The 17534-nt window shown below is 36.1% G+C and overlaps 1 protein-coding gene across 8 annotated transcripts in view; it reads right to left on the reverse strand.

Moving 5' to 3' along the window:
- The window catches only part of SMARCA2 (SWI/SNF related BAF chromatin remodeling complex subunit ATPase 2), a 207231-nt gene that overhangs the window by 89965 nt on the left and 99732 nt on the right, over window positions 1-17534 (reverse strand). For all 8 annotated transcript variants that reach the window (XM_074196508.1, XM_074196507.1, XM_074196509.1 and 5 more), the window contains 4 exons: window positions 12845-12952; window positions 12106-12192; window positions 4547-4593; window positions 3374-3540 (listed from right to left, as the gene is read on the reverse strand). In XM_074196508.1, the coding sequence (XP_074052609.1) occupies window positions 3374-3540; window positions 4547-4593; window positions 12106-12192; window positions 12845-12952 (409 nt within the window). The remainder of the gene's footprint in view (window positions 1-3373; window positions 3541-4546; window positions 4594-12105; window positions 12193-12844; window positions 12953-17534) is intronic.

Here is a 17534-nt window from a genome sequence, read left to right on the forward strand (position 1 = left end):
TATCTATTAAATAAATCCACATAAAATTCTACAGTAGACAAACAAGTATACCTTTCTAGAGATATGGACTAGAAATGCTCAGTTAATCAAATCAAATGAAACTTGGCAGATTATAATATTTCTCAAACATGATCTTCTTTGAGGGCCCCCCTAATTTAGTTTAACAAAGCATAAAACTTTTGGTCAGATATTAAGAAAGAAAAGGCAGTAGGTTGGGGAAATCCTAGATCCTGAAGAAAATGTGCTCCTGGGAAGCTGTTCAATTGTACTGGAGGTACCAGAGGCAGAAATCCCTCCACCTGCCTTTGAGACATTAAAATTTCTGTTTTTAGTAAAGCAAGAAAATAGGTTTCTCTCCTTCAACAAGAGTTCTTTCCAAGAGCCCCCCTTTTTTAAGAGTGAAGGATCCAAAACCAACTTGTTAGTGGCATTATGTGGTAAAGAATTGGGTGTGTACAGTGTTTGTGAAAGGAAAAAAATGAATTACTGAGTACTTCAACACTTTACAGAAGATGAGAAGCTATCAGATTTAATGAAAGAATTTCCTCAAAAATGCAGAGTCCCTAGCAAGAAGGTAATGGTTAGCTTTTAAGGAACGATGCAAGTCAAAAATGGAAAATGAGATGTTGAATCAAAATATTCAAAGAATGGTATTAGGTTGTAATTGAATTTTATGATATGCCTTTAAAAATTAAGATGTTGACCTATTTTTGATCACACTTTTCCTCAATGTAATTATTATTACTGTTATTGAACATATTTTATCAATGGAAATATAATCTATTAACTAAAAATAAAAATATATTAAAGTTAACAAAGAATTCATAATTATTTATTCATTCAATAAGCATTAATAAAGTACTTACTATGCTTCAGACACTGTATAATTAATAACTGCCATTTCTATAACATTGTAAAGTTTACGAATCACTTTATATACATTCTCTCATTTAATTCTCACAATTAGTGAGATAAATATGACAGGTTGTAAATGAGAAAACTAATGTTTCTGAAAGATTAAATGATTTCCTCAGGGTCACCCTGCTTCTGAAGCCAATCTCAATACAGGTGTCACTTGATGTCAGGTCTAGGAATCTTTCCTGTGTGTACATATATTCTAAATCCATATGGTATAGGGAAAAGAACCAACAAATCCTATGCAGAAATAGAGAAACAAGTGAAGAGCCCTATAATAAGCAACCATTTAAGAGCCATAAAACAACCTGATAGTGAAAAACAGATTACAGGTTTTTTAGGCGGGATGTGGAATAGATATGAGGTAATAGGATTTATTTGTTTGTTTATTTTATTATTTGTTTGTTTATTTTAACCATTGGTAAAGTACACACACACACACACACACACACACACACACACACACACACACACACACACACACACATATATACACACTCTTGCCTAGGAATAAATAGAAAGGAAATTTACCCTAAGAGGAAAAGATATCTCAAGTTTTAGCTTGGTAAAGAATATATCTTTTTCTTTTCTTCTTTGCAGACACTAAACTAAGAATGGAATTGTAATAATTATGCTAACTAAAAAAAAATTCAATGATATAATAGAAGTAGCCAAGTAAATGTATTATAGCCAAAAGAGGAAAAATATTAACAACATTGAAATTGAAGAAATGTCATTTTCTTAATTTTCCTTTCCTGTTCCTAATTTTCCTAGTCTTGTAACTAGGACACTGGGCACTCACATGACTTCCCAGAATTCTAAATTGCTATTCAGGTGCTAATTTACAGGAGTTTACTCTGAGCATTTCTGATACCAATGAAATCACAGTCCATGCAGCACCAAAACTATCTATGAATTTTATTCTTTAACGTAAAAATTATAATTTCCTGCATTATGTTCTGGTATTAAATCTAAATACTGTCTAACTCCTGATTCACATAACATCCTATTGTTTGTAAAATTAAAAAAAAAATTACTTCCATGATTTTCACTATGGCTATTTCCAAAATCATTTAACAATTTAGTGAATATCCCTTCAAATCCTCATTCAAATTTCAATAACCAAGACTTTTCATTTAACTTTTTGAATTTGATATCTTTTTACATTTGTGGCATAACAGTAGAAGCAATAGATTTCATCTTCTTAGGACCATATAGACTTGTCCCATTTTAAAATATAGACCATTTTGCATCTAGAAAAAAAATTGCTTGTTCTTTTGGGAAAATGTGTACTGAATGCCAAACAAAAGACTAACAATATTAATAATGTAGGGTAGGTTTCTGGCCAAATCCACAAAAGACAAATTAATTCATATCGGACTTGCTATGTGGTATTGTATTAGAACAAGAGGCCTTATGTAGACATCCTGTGTCATGTTTTGTTGGAAAGATACATTCCTGGCCATGAGAGATACTTTTCCCTCCACAAGTAGTGGGATCAAGATCTCCTCCTCTGGGCTTTCCTATATGCTGGCAACCTCAGGTCACTGGTATTGCTTCTTGTGTCCCCTACCAAAGTTTCTGCAAAGTAGGGTCTATGCAAGAGAAAGGGGTAGGACAAAAGGCCCAGAATAAGCATTTGGGTCAGTCAACTCTAAAGCCAGTGAGGATGCTTCTTGGTGGGCAGGCTTCCCATTATCTCTTTTAGTTTTTCTTTGATAGTCAGGAACTCTAATTAGCCTGCTTCTCTTACTTTGCCACTTCAAGAACTTCCTGTTGAGGTGTCTCTTTTACCTGCCTATCTGGAGAATAGAAGAGGCTCACAACATCTTCAGATTCCTAAAGAAGAAGGCTATACAACTGGGAGCTTCAAAAATTTGTTACTGATAATGCCAATTTCCTTTGGTTTCCCATCTAGTTCCCCCCCCCCCCCAGTTTAGGGGATAAGCATCCTATCCTCAGGAGGCAAGAGAAAGGAAAAGTTCACCAATAGCCTCAGGAGACTTTGGCACCTCAGGGGTATTTTCAGACCTGGGTAGTCTCTTTAAAGTTCATGATTTGTCCATATAATAGAAGGTCTTAAATTAAGGATGAAATTCCATTTTGCCAAGTCAGGATCTGGCATTTCACGGGTTTGAAACATGCTGACTGCTGATTGGAAATGTCAAGGTTTAGCAGAAGACACTCTAGGGGAAGTGATAAATAATGAGGATCCTAAAGTTCAACCTTTTAAACTCTTTGTAAATGATCCAAGTTGAGTTTTTAGTAGGATGAACGGTTGTGCCAATTCTTTCAGTTTTGTTAATGTTAAGCTGGGAGGAGTGAAAATTGTCATCTAGAACAAAAGCAACCTGTACATTGATTCTTTGCCACCATTTTCCCTTTTTTGGTGGAGGTTGACTCTAAATATCTGATATTCTTTCAGGTTTCTGTTTGCCTTAGCTTCTTGTGAACTTACCATCAAGGCGAAGGTAAAGGAAGTTCCGAAATGCAAAGTAGTCTTCCATAATGGTCATGAGTGATGTCATCTGGCAGAAGAGCAGTACTCGGTGATTGGTGGCCCGCAGCTTGGGCAGAATGCGGTCTAGGAGTTCGAACTTCCCTGAGGCTCGGTAGAGCTCAGCTCTGTCTCAGGAAAAGAGGGAGGCATCAGTCAGCCCATTGGTCCAAAAGGATCTCATCACTTGGTTACCGCAAACCAAGCACCATGCTGCCACTCAAGATGCCTGCCTCATTAAGGCTACTTTGTTCCAAGCATTTAAGAGGATGAAATGGCCCAGATATTACAGCTGCTTTTCTTGTCTAGTATCAAAGCATTAAATTATTCCATACAGGAGAAAGAACTCACCCCCCCCCCTTCATTTGACTACATTATTGCTTTGCCACATGCTTATTTAACGTCCCGGTTTGGGGAGGATGCAAAACTTTTTGTTTACTGGGAAAAAAATCACTGGATTCAAATATTTCATTCCTAATCAATCAATTTTCCTTTTCCAATACCATGGTCCATGATGAGTCACTAAGAGTTGATGGGGATCTCTCTCTCTATCATCACCAGGAAATCTACTCTATTGGTTAACTCAACTTAATATTGTTATCAATGTTCCCACTGTAGCAAACAATATTAAACTCTGTCTTTTAATTTAATCATAGGGGATGGATACCACTGTCTATTAAATTATTAAAAATAGTCCATGATCTACAGTACTTGCAAAGTCATTAATTTTCATTTGCAAAACAAAGGCTTAATTTTTCCTTTGTGCTCGGGTTAGTTTTCAGTATCTATTTGGGATGCAATTAAGCAGATTACCATCCTGCATAAGATGCCTACTCTAATTATATGTAAAAATATTTTGAAGTCTTTACTTATTCTAAATTATAAAGTATTATTTAGTACACTGAATTAGATCTATATTCTAAAAAAAAGTTATTTGTCGAGATTAAGTAATAATTTATGAAGGCAAAGTAAATGAGAGTGCAAATTTGATTTAACAGCTTCCCTTCTCCTAACAGAGATAAGCATATTAGAGACTAGCAAAATCCAAGTACTACTTCTCAAGATGAATGAAATTTTGCTATTTGAAGGGAAATGCAGAAAATTATTGTGGAAGAAAAAATTTATTAGACTTACCCATTGATAACCCCACTTGAGTAGCCCAGATGCTCAGCAAAGGATTCCTTAAATAGAAAGAAAAGATGAATGCTTCTAGTTTAAATCTTATCATCTGAACATACAGCTCAATGATCACTGTGCACAAATTTATTTGCCAATTCATCTTGATGTTCTATCCTAGCACAGAGTTAAAAAAAATAACCTATCCATATGGAACCAACAAAGCCTTTGAATTCTAACCTCAAATATGCAGCAATTTGCTGTGTGACATTGGGCACTTCAGTTTTCTGCAATTCAATTTTCTACATGTTTGGTGGACTTTTCCCTTTACTTCTATTGTATTTTTAATAATGGCAATGAGGATGATCATCAACATTTAAGAATATTTATTTTATGACAGGTACTACTTTAGAATTTTTAATCACATTTGATCCTCACAACTGCTCTGCAAGGTAGGTGATGTTATGGCATTTTACAGATGAGGAAATTAAGATAAACAGAGGTTAAGTCAGTTGCCCAGGAACATGTAGCTAATAAATGGCTGAGGTCAGATTTGAACTCAGGCCATATATAAAAATTTATATGTGTATGTATGTATGTATATATATATATATATATATATATATATATATATATACGCAAAGTTATATACATGCACACACATTTGTATATACTTCTTTGTGTGCTTGCAATCTTCCCTCCCCAAAGAATAAAGCCTTTGAGGATTTATGTCTGGGTATCTCTAGTACTCACTAAAGTGCTAGGCACAGAAGGTACTTAAATACTTGTTTGATGATTCTTTGATGCCAGATGACAACATAAATCTTCTCCACTGGGATGTATGTCAAGATAGGACAGTAAATCAATATTCAAATTTTTTTAATTAAATATTTTACAACAATAAAAATTTGATCAATCATTCATCTTGAACTCTCAGCTAGGTAATTATTAAGTTTCTGAGACCGGATATGAACCCAGGAACTCCTGACTCCAAGGCCAGTGCTTTATCAACTACACCACCTAGCCGCTCCCATCTTGAACTCTGAAATCCTAATTGGAAAAATAATTGTGATATTTTAATTGACTAGCAGATCTCTTGATTCTACTTTTAGAGTCAATTCTACAAACATCTGTCAAGTACCTACAATATAATAGTTAATCACACGATTTGCATCTTTCTGGTTCAAAGGAGGAATATTTTTCTTCGGAATAATTTTCCCATTTTCTTACAAATAAAGTCTTCTTTGGGCCTGATAAGCATTCCCCAGGGATGTCCAAGCCTGTTACTTACTATTTGTATGACTGAGAGCAGCCTCATAAACCTGGGCACTAAGCCCAAGTTTCCTTGTGTGTGAAATGACAAGACTTGAGTTCCATGGTCTCCACAGCTTCTGCCTGCTCCATTCCTTAAGATAACGCATTGTACTTTAAGTCCAAGTCCCTAAGATATTACGTTATCTGGAAGCATCAATCTACTTCTCTCCTTTTCTACTCTGCTCATGGGAGTTTCTCCTTTAGCTCTAATATCAGCCGTGATAGAAGTTTTAACTTTTAAGAGAAAATTTCTACCCTGACAGTATTAAAACTGCATTGAGGGGTGGCAGAGCCAAGATGGCAACAAGAAAGGATTGAGTCTTAGGGCTCTCTGATAAAACTCAGAGACAGAACCCACAGAGGGACCCAATGAGGCAGTTCTCCTACTCAAGGTAACCTGGAAAAGAGCAGAAAGGCTCTGCTTCCCGGGGTGGGGTGGGGGGCGGCCAGAGGGGTGGCCCACCGGAAGGAAGGAACCTCAGCCTCCCGGAGGCAGCCCCAGGGCACTGGGAGCCAGGCTAACAGAAGCGGGGGAGTCTCCTGATCTACACCCCGGGGAGCACCAGGCATAAAGTGGGGTAACAGTGGGGGACCTCTGCCAGAGCAAGCATGTGGAGCCCAGCCCTCAGGGGACACAGCAAGCAAAATGGTCTTTCTGCAGCCCTGGTCCAGGAACAGAAGCAGGTGGAGCCAGTAAGCAGGAGCCCCCAGGGCATGAGCCCATTGAACCTAGGGAGGGGAGTGAAAAGAGAGAGACTGCAGAGCTCTGTCCTCCACCCCATGAACAGGACTCTGGGGCTCTGACCACATTCAGATCCTGATGACAGTCTAGGCCCCCCAAAGAGCAGCAGGGCCCCCCCCCACCTCAGCCCTGTGGCAGAGGGGGGTGCATATGGTCATTCACAGACCAGGAGGGAGGACAGAGCCTCACACACTGAGACCCTTGTGGGAGTGTCCCAAAAGATCAGGAAGCACCCCAAAACAGGTGCAGGCTGAGAAAAATGAGCAAGAAGAGAAAAAAGAGGAACACAATTGAGAAATATTTTGCAAATGAGCCCAAGAAGGATCAAAATACTCAGTCTGAAGATGAGGAAGCACAAGCTCCTCAGAGATTAAAAAAGACTTTGAAAATCAAATGAGGAAGTTAGAAGAAAAACCTGGGAAAAGAAATGAGAGAGATGCAGGAAAACATGAAAATGAAGTCAGTAGCCTAGTCAAGGAAATAAAAAAAAAAATGCTGAAGAAAATAGCATGCTAAAAAACCAGCTTAGGTCAAATGGATAAAACAGTTCAAAAAGTTATGGAGGAGAAGAATGCTTTAAAAAGCAGAATGGGCCAGATGGAAAAAAGAGATAAGAAAACTCTCTGAGGAGAACAAATCCTTCAGACAAAGAATAGAATTCAGGGAGATTGATGAATTTGCCAGAAATCAGGAATCAATACTTCAAAACCAAAAAAATTAAAAATTAGAAGAAAATGTGAAATATCTCATTGAAAAAACAACTGATATGGAAAACAGACTTAGGAAAGATAATTTGAAAATTATTGGAATACCTGAAAGTCATGATCAGGAAAAGAGCCTTGACATCATTTTCAAAGAATTACTACAGGAAAATTGCCCTGATATCCTAGAAGCAGAGGGCAAAATAGAAATGGAGAGAATCCACCGATCCCCCTGAGAAAAAGATCCCAAAGAACCAACCCCTAGGAATATCATAGTCAAGTTCCAGAACTCCCAAGTCAAAGAGAAAATATTACAAGTAGCCAGAAGGACACAGTTCAAATATGGTGGAGCTGCAGTCAGGATCACACAGGACTTAGCAGCAACTACATTGGAAGCTCATAGGGCTTGGAATACAATATACCGGAAGGCAAAAGAGCTTAGAATGCTGCCAAGAATGAACTACCCAGCAAGGCTGAATGTCCTCTTCCAGGGAAAAAGATGGACTTTCAATGAACCAGGGGAATTTCAAATGTTCCTGTTGGAATGGCCAGAGCTGAACAGAAGGTTTGATCTTCAGATACAGGACTTGGTGAAGCATAGAGATTGGAGGAGAAGGGGAAAATATGAGGGACTTAATGATGATGAACTGCATGTATTCCTGTATAGAAAAATGACACTGATAATACTCCTATGAACCTTCTCAGTTAATAGAGCAGGTAGAGGGAGCTTTTATAGTTGAAGCACAGGAGAAAGCTGAATTCAAAGATAAAATATGGTGTAAAAATGGAGTTAATAGAAAAAAGGTAAATGTAATGGGAGAAAGAAAAAGGAGAGGGGGGGAATAGGCCAAGATATTTCATATAATAAGACTTTTCTTTATTATAATGAGCTATTGCAATGATATGGAAGGGGGGAGGCAAGGGGGAATGAGGGAAACTTCGCTCTCATCAGAGGTGGCTAGGAGAGAAAACAGCATATATACTCAATGGGGTATAGGCATTCGGAGTAAGGAGAGGGGGCGACAGGGGGAAGGGGGGGATGTGAGTAATTGAGGAGAGGATGGACCATGAGGGGAGAGTGGTCAGATATAACACATTTTCTTTTTTACTTATTGCAAGGGACTGGGATTGGATGGCCTGTCCAGGACCACAGGGCCAGGTGGATTCTGGGCCTAAGGGGTGGTATGAGGACTCCGGGCTTCTTGGCCCCAGGGCCATGGATCTGTCTGCTGCGCCACTCAGCTACCCTACAGCAGAGTCAGAGTGAAAAGAGAGGGAAAATATAGTACATGGTAGTGGAGAAATATCAAAGGATGGAGTTGTGATCAGCAATGGCAATGTTGGAAAAATATGGAAGTAACTTTTGCCATGGACTAATCATAAAGAATGTGATCCATGCACGACAGAGTTGTTGGTGTTGGAACAAAGACTGAAGCACATTTTTTATTATTTTTATTTTTTGGGGAGGGGTGCAGGGCAAATGGGGCTGGGTGGCCTGCCTGGGGCCACACAGCAGGGTGATCCTTGGGTGTCTGAGGCCGGATTGGGTCCCTGGTGCTCCTGGCTCAAGGGCCAATGCTCTGTCCACCACCCAGCCACCCCTACTATTATTACTATTTTATTTTATTTTGGGTCTTTTTTTTTCTTTTTTCTTTTTTTGGTTTCTGCAGGGCAGTGGGGTTCGGGTGGCTTGCATATCACATGGCTGGGTGATTGTTGGGTGTACGGGGCCAGATGTGGACTTGGGTGCTTGTGGCTCCAGGGCTGGCGCTCCGTCCATTGCGCCACCTGGCCATACCTACAATTATTACTATTATTTTTTTTAATTTTAATTTTTTTTCTCTCCCCTTTACATTATCGCTGAAGCAAGTCTATATTTATGGGGGGTGGGGGTATCTCGTTTACTCTTAAACAAGAATATTTTACTAATGTAACATTAATTGTACAAAATGAGAATAAATATTAAATTTAAAAAAAAGAAAAAAAAACTGGATTGACCATAAGAAAAAGTCCTGATTCTATGAAACCCTTTCTCCCCTGTGTCCAGGAATGGACAAGTTCACATTTAGCAGAGCTGGACTATTCTGCTTAATCCTTTTCTTACTAAATATTGTGAGGATCAAAAAATATAATATATATGAAAGGGTTTTGGAAAGTAAAAGGCTTCAGTGGAAAACATATAAATCATAGAGAATCATTATTTTCTAAAAAAAATGGCTTACATTGTCCTGCTTTTATTCAAAAGCACACATTGATGAGCTCATTAACTACCTAGCTAGTACATAAAAACTCTGTATGAAGAAATATATAGAAAATTATGTCTTAAATTACCAGTAATATTTTAATATACTAGTATAAAAACTTGTATTGGAATTAAGTATCTGTGGGTGCAGTATTTCATTCTTAGATTATTATTTACAAATACTAAACTACATTGTAACAATTATGACAAAAAACAATTTGTACTGATACCTCAGAATTAATAGTTTAAGGAAGATATTCCTATGCCAGTGTGAGTTTTTAATAAAATGGTTTTTAGGGTAAAATATATGCTAGGAAAAGGTTAACAATCTCTGTCTAGGTTTGTTAACTTGGGGTTCATGAGCTTGCAATCCAGGACATTCTGTTTTATGCATTTAAAAATCTTACTTTGAGAAAGATCCACAGATTCATCAGTTTGTACAGGGGTATTCTGGTAAATATTTAACAAATGCCTTTCAAAAAATAATGCATATATGGAGTACTTTAAAGTTTAATCTTCATTATTTACATTTTTCCTCTTACTTTATTAATTCTAGACAGTAAAGGAAAAAGATAAATCAAGTCTTGATTTGACTTTTCTGATAAAAGAGCAACGAGGTTGTACCGAATGGAATCAGGATGACCTGAGTTCAAATTTGAACTCAGATACTTAGTAGATGTTGGACGCTAGTCAAGTCACTTAACTCTGTTTGCTTCAGTCTCCTTATCTGTGAAATGAACTAGAGAAATAGCAAATGGCAAGCTTCTCTGATGTCTTTGGAAAAAAAAAAATCCCAAATGGGATCATGAAAAGCTGGACACGCCTGAACAACAACAAAAAATACTCACACTGAACAATTAACTTTTCTGAGTCAGTTCAATCTAGTTCCATCATACCCCTAGGCTGAGCCACAAAAAAAAAAAAGGCTGAACCCCTGATCCAATCACTCTCCTCAGACTCACTCTTTTTTCCTTTATTATGTATGCATATTTCTCTTGATTTCTAGGTAGCAGCTGTCAAGGGAACTTAGGGTCACCTATCTAAAACTAGAAGAAATTTAGAGACCACTTAATTTACCCAACTCAGCTTACAAAAGAAGAAATTGAGGTCTCTAGAGATTAAGTGACTTGCCCAAGATTAAACATCAAAGGTAGAATTTGAACTTTGATCTTGTGGCCCCAGAACTAGATGGCTTTCCATTTGAATTTAATTTAAGACTATGTGTTCAGAGTGATTATGCTACCTCTATGTGATGACAAGAGGAATCATTATTTGCACTTGTCTAGATTCCCCCAGTGGAGAGCTGAAAATACTATATGTTCCTTAAGGTAGGGACCGTGTCTCTCATTCTCTTTCTCACTCTTCACAATACCCAGGAAAAGTACCCTGCAGATGGCATATTCAAAGAATCTTGCTGATTAATAAGTTTCCCAGAAGTAGGCTGAAAAATTCTCCATGGAATATTTAGGAGCATTTCTATGTTACCATATGTTCTAAAGTCCAAATGATCACCAGTATAGTTTTCACTTTTTTTTTTTAATGGAAGCAAAGAGTCTTGACAGGGAATTTCTTCCAATTCTTTCAGTACAAGTTTTTGTGGTAGTTACAGTACATAAACAGCTGTAGGAGCAAATAATTTTTAAAAATGTTTTCCCCCTTTTCTTCCTGTTTTCTTCACTGGCAAGGGAAAAACAACAGTGGTTCTCCTTCTACCCTCCTGAAATCAGCAGCTCCTGCTGTTGTAAATTACTGGCAGTTTGGGAAATTTATTCAGTTAAAGTGAATATGGCTGAAATTGCTCTTTTCCCTAAAATTGCTTTTAGTAGAGAAATGGGCCTTGGAATCCAATCGGGAATTTATTTCATAGTAATAAACTATAAAAGAAAATATAATCTTAATGAGAAAAAATAATTCAGTTTAAAATTATGTCTTGTACTTAAGGAGTATTTATCTTAGAAGTACACTGTTTATTATCTTCTCATGGTAATGTGATTCCCATATAGAAGGTAGACAAAGTTGACATTATCTTAACTCATGGCAACATCTACATACAACAAACACTTATTAACTTTATTTTCTATAAGGTAGTTTATGGTACCTACACTAGGTGGCACAGTGGAATGAGAGTCAGGAAGACCTGAGTTCAAATCTGATCTTAGAAACTTACTAGTTTCTGATATGACCCTGGGCATGTCATTTAACCCACTGGCCCCAGTTCCCTCAACTGTAAAATGAACTGGAGAAAGATTTGGCAAAGTCCTTCAGTATCCTTGCTAAGAAAACTCCAAATGTCCAAATATGACTGAACTATAATAACAAATAATACCATATATTAATATATATTTAATTAATTCATAATTATGTTATATAATAACAAACTCAAAGTCTTTGTATTGTTTTCTATAGAATTGTAGATGCAAAAGCAATAAATATTATGTGAATTCACTGTCAGTAATTTTATCTGGATTCTGTACCTCCAGACCATCAGAACATGCTAGAATGACTTTGGAATTTAATATACATTTTCTAATTTTTTTTCTTATCTTGATAACTATAAACAAAGTTGAGACAAACTTACCTCAATGTGTTGAAACATATATGGGTGATTGCATATCTTTCTCAATTGCATGATAGTGTTCATCAGTGTTTTAGCCCCTCCTTTGCCCTAATAATAATAATAATAAAAAGTAAAAAGGAATATTCACTAGTAAATAAAAGTTTCCATTTGCAGTAGGGGGGACTTCCAAAGAAATCTGAAGTTTAGAAGGGACCAATTTCCACAAATGTCCTCTAAATAATCATCCCAACTCAGGGCACTCAAGTTCTTATGTCCTAGAGTAGCCTGTGAGTTATGAACTAACATATTCCTTATGATTAGTTCAGCCAGAAGAATGAAATCCCAGCCACAGGACCAGTGCCAAACTAGTGGCTTTGTGATATAAGTGGTTATTCATAAGTGGTCTGAACAGACAGAAGCAGAGTAATTTTATTCAAGATCTCAAATTGAGCTTAAAATCTTCCATATGCTATCCTACTGACTAGACAGAACACAAATCTTTGCATTTCTGCACATTAACTGTAACTAAGAAAATAGTCACAGATAAGGTAAACTATTGGTGTTCTGATGTTTTCCTTTTTATTCTTCTTCCATTAAATGAGAGACTTTTGGTCAACCAATATAGCACCAAAATGAACCCCATAACTACAGTTGATCTAAACTAGCATCATTAAAGAAGCTAACGATGACTAATTCAATATGTAGTCCATTAGGAAGAATACAGTCTTGTGTCGTATATGTGATCAGCTTCTTTGCATACCTTCTTGTCTTTCTCAGAACCATCTGTGAGAAGGATTCCCTTTGCTTGCATATGGCGGTACAATATTTTCTGTAAAGCTGACATGTCACATTTGATCACATATTCAACCTGTATAAAAAAGAACAATAGGTAAGAGCAAAAAAGGCTATTATTATGTTCTGAGAACATTAAGGAGTCACAACTGCTGGTTCTTCCTCCTTTTAAAAGTCAGTGTTCCTGTTGCTATCATGAAAAATTCCTTTTACTCTTAGGAGTCAAGAATGAAAAGGAATAGAAGGGACTGGTCACTTTATTGTTGTAGTCAAGTCACATCAATAATTTATCTTAATGGTTATGTCAAAAGGTTATAATTGGGGCACCTTTCTACAGAAATTTCTTGTCCTGGTGAGGTCTGAGGGAGTTTGGCTTATAATTATTCAAATACTTTTCAACAAAGCAATCCATAAAAGAGATTTTTAATATTCCTTTTCTTCCCACACTGAATGAACTGAAAGGGTTTTTAAGAAAATCAATGAATGGCTATTAGTCTATGATTTTCTTTGTTAGATGTGTAAAACATTTTTAAAAGGTCAGATATGGCTTCACATAATGCCAATACTAGAAGGAAATTTCCTTAGGGCTTGAGTCAGGGTAGCATTAACCATGGTTTTAAGACCTGTAAAAATAAAACATACTTTCTTCAAAAGATAAAAGGGAAAGGGAAGGAAGTATTTTCTAGTCAGATATAACTTCATGACCAGTTAAGGTAGAGAAAGAAATTTCATCTGCTTTCATTTGGAATATAGTCATATTCCAATGCAAATAATAGGTATAAAGGTTATTTACATGTTGTTTAGCATATGCTTGATAAACACCCAATAGCACCTAATGGATAAAATCTTACCTATAAAACTTATTTTTGTTATTTGTTTAAAATTTTTGCAATTTAAACTGATGCTGAGTGAGATGAACAGAACCAGAAAAACACTGTACATACTAACAGCAACATAAAGAGTGATGATCAACCTTGATGGACTTGCTCATTTCATCAGTGCAACAATCAGGAACAATTTGGGGCTAACTGCGATGGAGAATACCATTTGTATCCAAAGAAAGCATTATGGAGTGTGAACAAAGATCAAACTATTACCTTTAATTTAGGGGGGGAACTGTTATCTTATTATGTAATTTTGCTATTTCTTATATTTTATTTTACTTCCTTAAGGATATGATTTCTCTTTCAATGTATACTGAAATATACTTAGATCAGTGTATACCATGGAAACAATGTAAAGACTAACAAACTGTCTTCTGTGGGGGGTGGGGGGAGGGAAGCAAGATTACGGGGAAAATTGTAAAACTCAAAATAAATAAAATCTTTCTTAAAAAAAAATTTGAAATTCCAAGAATAAAAATTTGTTTTTCTACAATAGATTCACATATAGAAAACTGACAAATTGTGATTAAAAGTAATTAAATAATTTGTGTAATGTTTAATTTACTGATTAAAAGTAAGTTATTCTCTGCTGTGAGAGACAGAAGGAAGAGCTCCCAGATGAAGAGAAATTGAATATTGATTTTAAAGTTTCTTTAGGAAGAACCTATTAGACTAGCTGGATTTGCCATTGTGATGTTTTTCATTACTTCTGTTGTACTAAATTAGATTAGAAGAAGATATGTACTTTTTCAGAAAAGACTAATACTAAAAGAATGAATGTATGGTAACTTTCTGGAAGTTTCACCTCAGTCCTAAATTTTTAATGAACTACTTGAGAAAGTAAAAAAAAAATCACTCAAACCTAATAGTTATTGGAAATCATTTTGGAAACCTGATTATGTTTCAAATTTGAAACCACATCAACTTAATCTTTTCAAGAATTCTCTTGTATCAATGAACATAAATTCAAAGGCTTTAAACACAACGATAGAGCTATCACAAGATTATCTGACTCGGTATAAAGCTGTGAGAGTTTTTCTCCAATTGTTCTCCACTGCTCCCTTTCATCTGCTATATATGAGGGATACACAGGGATCATTTTTCTTAATGATGCACAGATCTAGCCTAAGCAGACCCTAGGCAGAACAGCAGTCTTCTATCTAACTGGTTGCAGACCAGTTCAGTTATAGGATTTTAGAAATCAGAGACATGTTTTGACTTTAAAAGATATTTCTTTTTGGTTGAGAAAAATTAGCCTTTAAAGCACTGGAACAGATAATGTCTGGGAGACAGATTTCAAGAGATCCTAATATTAATAAAAGAATCAAGTAAACATATAATTAATACCATGTCCAAGAATTTACAGATGATATTCAAAAGGCTAAATAACAACACTGAAAATTGAAAGGCTATTATAAGAAGCTGTTTTGACACAAGTGATCTTTTATTTGTAAGAAACCTAAATCTTTAAACCACTAGATTTGAAATGGCATTTTATCTCTTAGGTTGCTGCTTATATTATTTATTTCCTCCCTCTATAATGCTCATTTCCTTTCAAATTACTCTAGCATTATCCATCATCAAGAGTCCAATCCCAAGTCAACAACTGTAACCTAAACTAATCTTTTCTATCAAGTTCTATTGCCTTTGTTATCTGCAATATTCATGTGCCAAAGTAAACTTTATCTCTTCTCCCAAATATCTTCTAACCTCACTGTTTCTTATGTAGAACTCAAACTTTCGCTCATCTAAGACTGAAACTTAGAAGCCATCATTTACCCTGTCCCTTTTTATATCAGTTTCCTTCCATTCAGTTATGAATACTTTTCATTATCAACTCTGTGTAAATGACTCCCAAATGTAGTTGCCTGACCTTGCTCCCATTTATGTTTGGACTCAATTCTCCCACTGCCTCCTTGACAATTCCATTTATACCTTACCAGCACCTCAAATGCAAACTCATTCAAACTCATCATCTTCCTGTTTAAATTAGTCCTACTTAACTTTTCTAGGTATAATGATAGAATCGCTAGATCCTCCCAGTCATATAAACTCAAAATCTTTGGAGTCATATTCTGTTCTTCTTCTCTCTTATTAACCATCCAATCGGCTGTATTGTTAATTCTCCCCACACACACACACACTTGTCACAACCACTCCTTTGTCACCAATCATAATAGTACACTAGCTCAAGTTTTCATCACCTCTCTCCTCCATTATAATTCACTGGCCTTCTAATTGTACGGCCTGCATCCAATATCTCCCCACCCTCATCTAACCTTTACATACATAAAAGTACATTTCTGGTAAGGACAGAGGGAAAAAACACAATCTTTCTTTTTAAGGAAAACTTCTTAGCCTAGTTTAATTTAAGGCCCTCTAAATTTAGTTAAAACCTACCTTCCTGGCCTTATTTCATATCATTCCCACTTCACACAAATGACTTCCCATAGAGATAATAATGCCCATAGCTATCTCACAATATTGTGAAGATTAGATGAGATAACTTGTATATAGACAGAAAAAAATGATCAGGAAGTCTTTCCCAACTCCTCTTATAGTGCCTTCCTTATTTCTTATTTATCATGTTTATAACATGTTTGCAAATATGTGTTTTTGTCTGCCCCAACACAGTGTGAGTTGCTTGAGGACAAGAACTATCTCTTGACTCTTTTTGTGTCCCAGAGCATGGCACAATACCTGGTATAGAGCTAATAAATGCTTACTGTGTTCTATATAAACTGGACAGCTTGCTATTCCTCAAACTCAATATGCAGTGTTCTGCTTTTGTCCAGGCCTTCTGAATGCTTAAAATGCACTCCTTTCTCATCTCTACTGTTTGGGATCCTCCTCTTCCTACTTAGCTCAGTCCAAGAGTCACTTCTTCCAAGAAATTCCCATAAATTCTCATTCTATAAAAGTTTTCTCCTCAGATTTTTTTCTAGAGCATTTTTATAGATTTATCCTTTCTCCCAAGTAGCCCATAATTTATATTATATTTATCAATGTATTAATAGTATTTTTTTTAATAGAAGCACCAAAGGATAGTGCCTTGAGCACTAAGATCTTAATATAGTGGTTGTTGTTGGTTTTTATTGTTATTTAAGTGATTATATCAGACTGACACTCCTTATTCATAGAACTGGTCCTGCTACCCCTCTGCTTAACTGTTTAACTGCTTTTCTGTTGACTATAAAGAAAGAATTCAAATTCCTCTCCCTGACCTTCAAGGTCTTCTATACTCTTGCACCACTTTTACCTTTAAAGTGTCATCTATAACTACTCCCCCCCTCAATTTATGCTATAAACAACTTGAACTATTTTCAGAATCTCAAACAATGCCTCATGTATTCCAACCTCTGTACCTTTGTTAACACTCTCCCCCCATTTCTAGAATGTGCTTTCTTCAGCTCTTCACCTAGTGGACCTTCATATCCAACTCAAATTCTAACAACTCAATAAAGGCTTTTTGTGCTTTTCTTACTCAATAGAGTAATTTTCCCTTGAAAACACAAAGTATATGGTTTTCCATTTTCTCGAATGCACCTATTACATTACTACTGGTAGTGTCTTTTTAAGTGTACTATCTCCTTACTAGACTGTGAACTCCTTGAGGATAAGGTGCTTGTTTGAGGTGACCTTTGGATTTTTGCAAAGTGTTTGGTCCACAGTAGACAATTAAAAAGTATTTATATAATTGAAATGAATTTTTACACAAGCTACCTTGCATAATTACATAATTGTTTATGTGTTTATATCTTGTCCCCAGAGCTA

The sequence above is a fragment of the Macrotis lagotis genome, chromosome 8, assembly GCF_037893015.1.
Source record: "Macrotis lagotis isolate mMagLag1 chromosome 8, bilby.v1.9.chrom.fasta, whole genome shotgun sequence".
Lineage (NCBI taxonomy): Eukaryota > Metazoa > Chordata > Mammalia > Peramelemorphia > Peramelidae > Macrotis > Macrotis lagotis.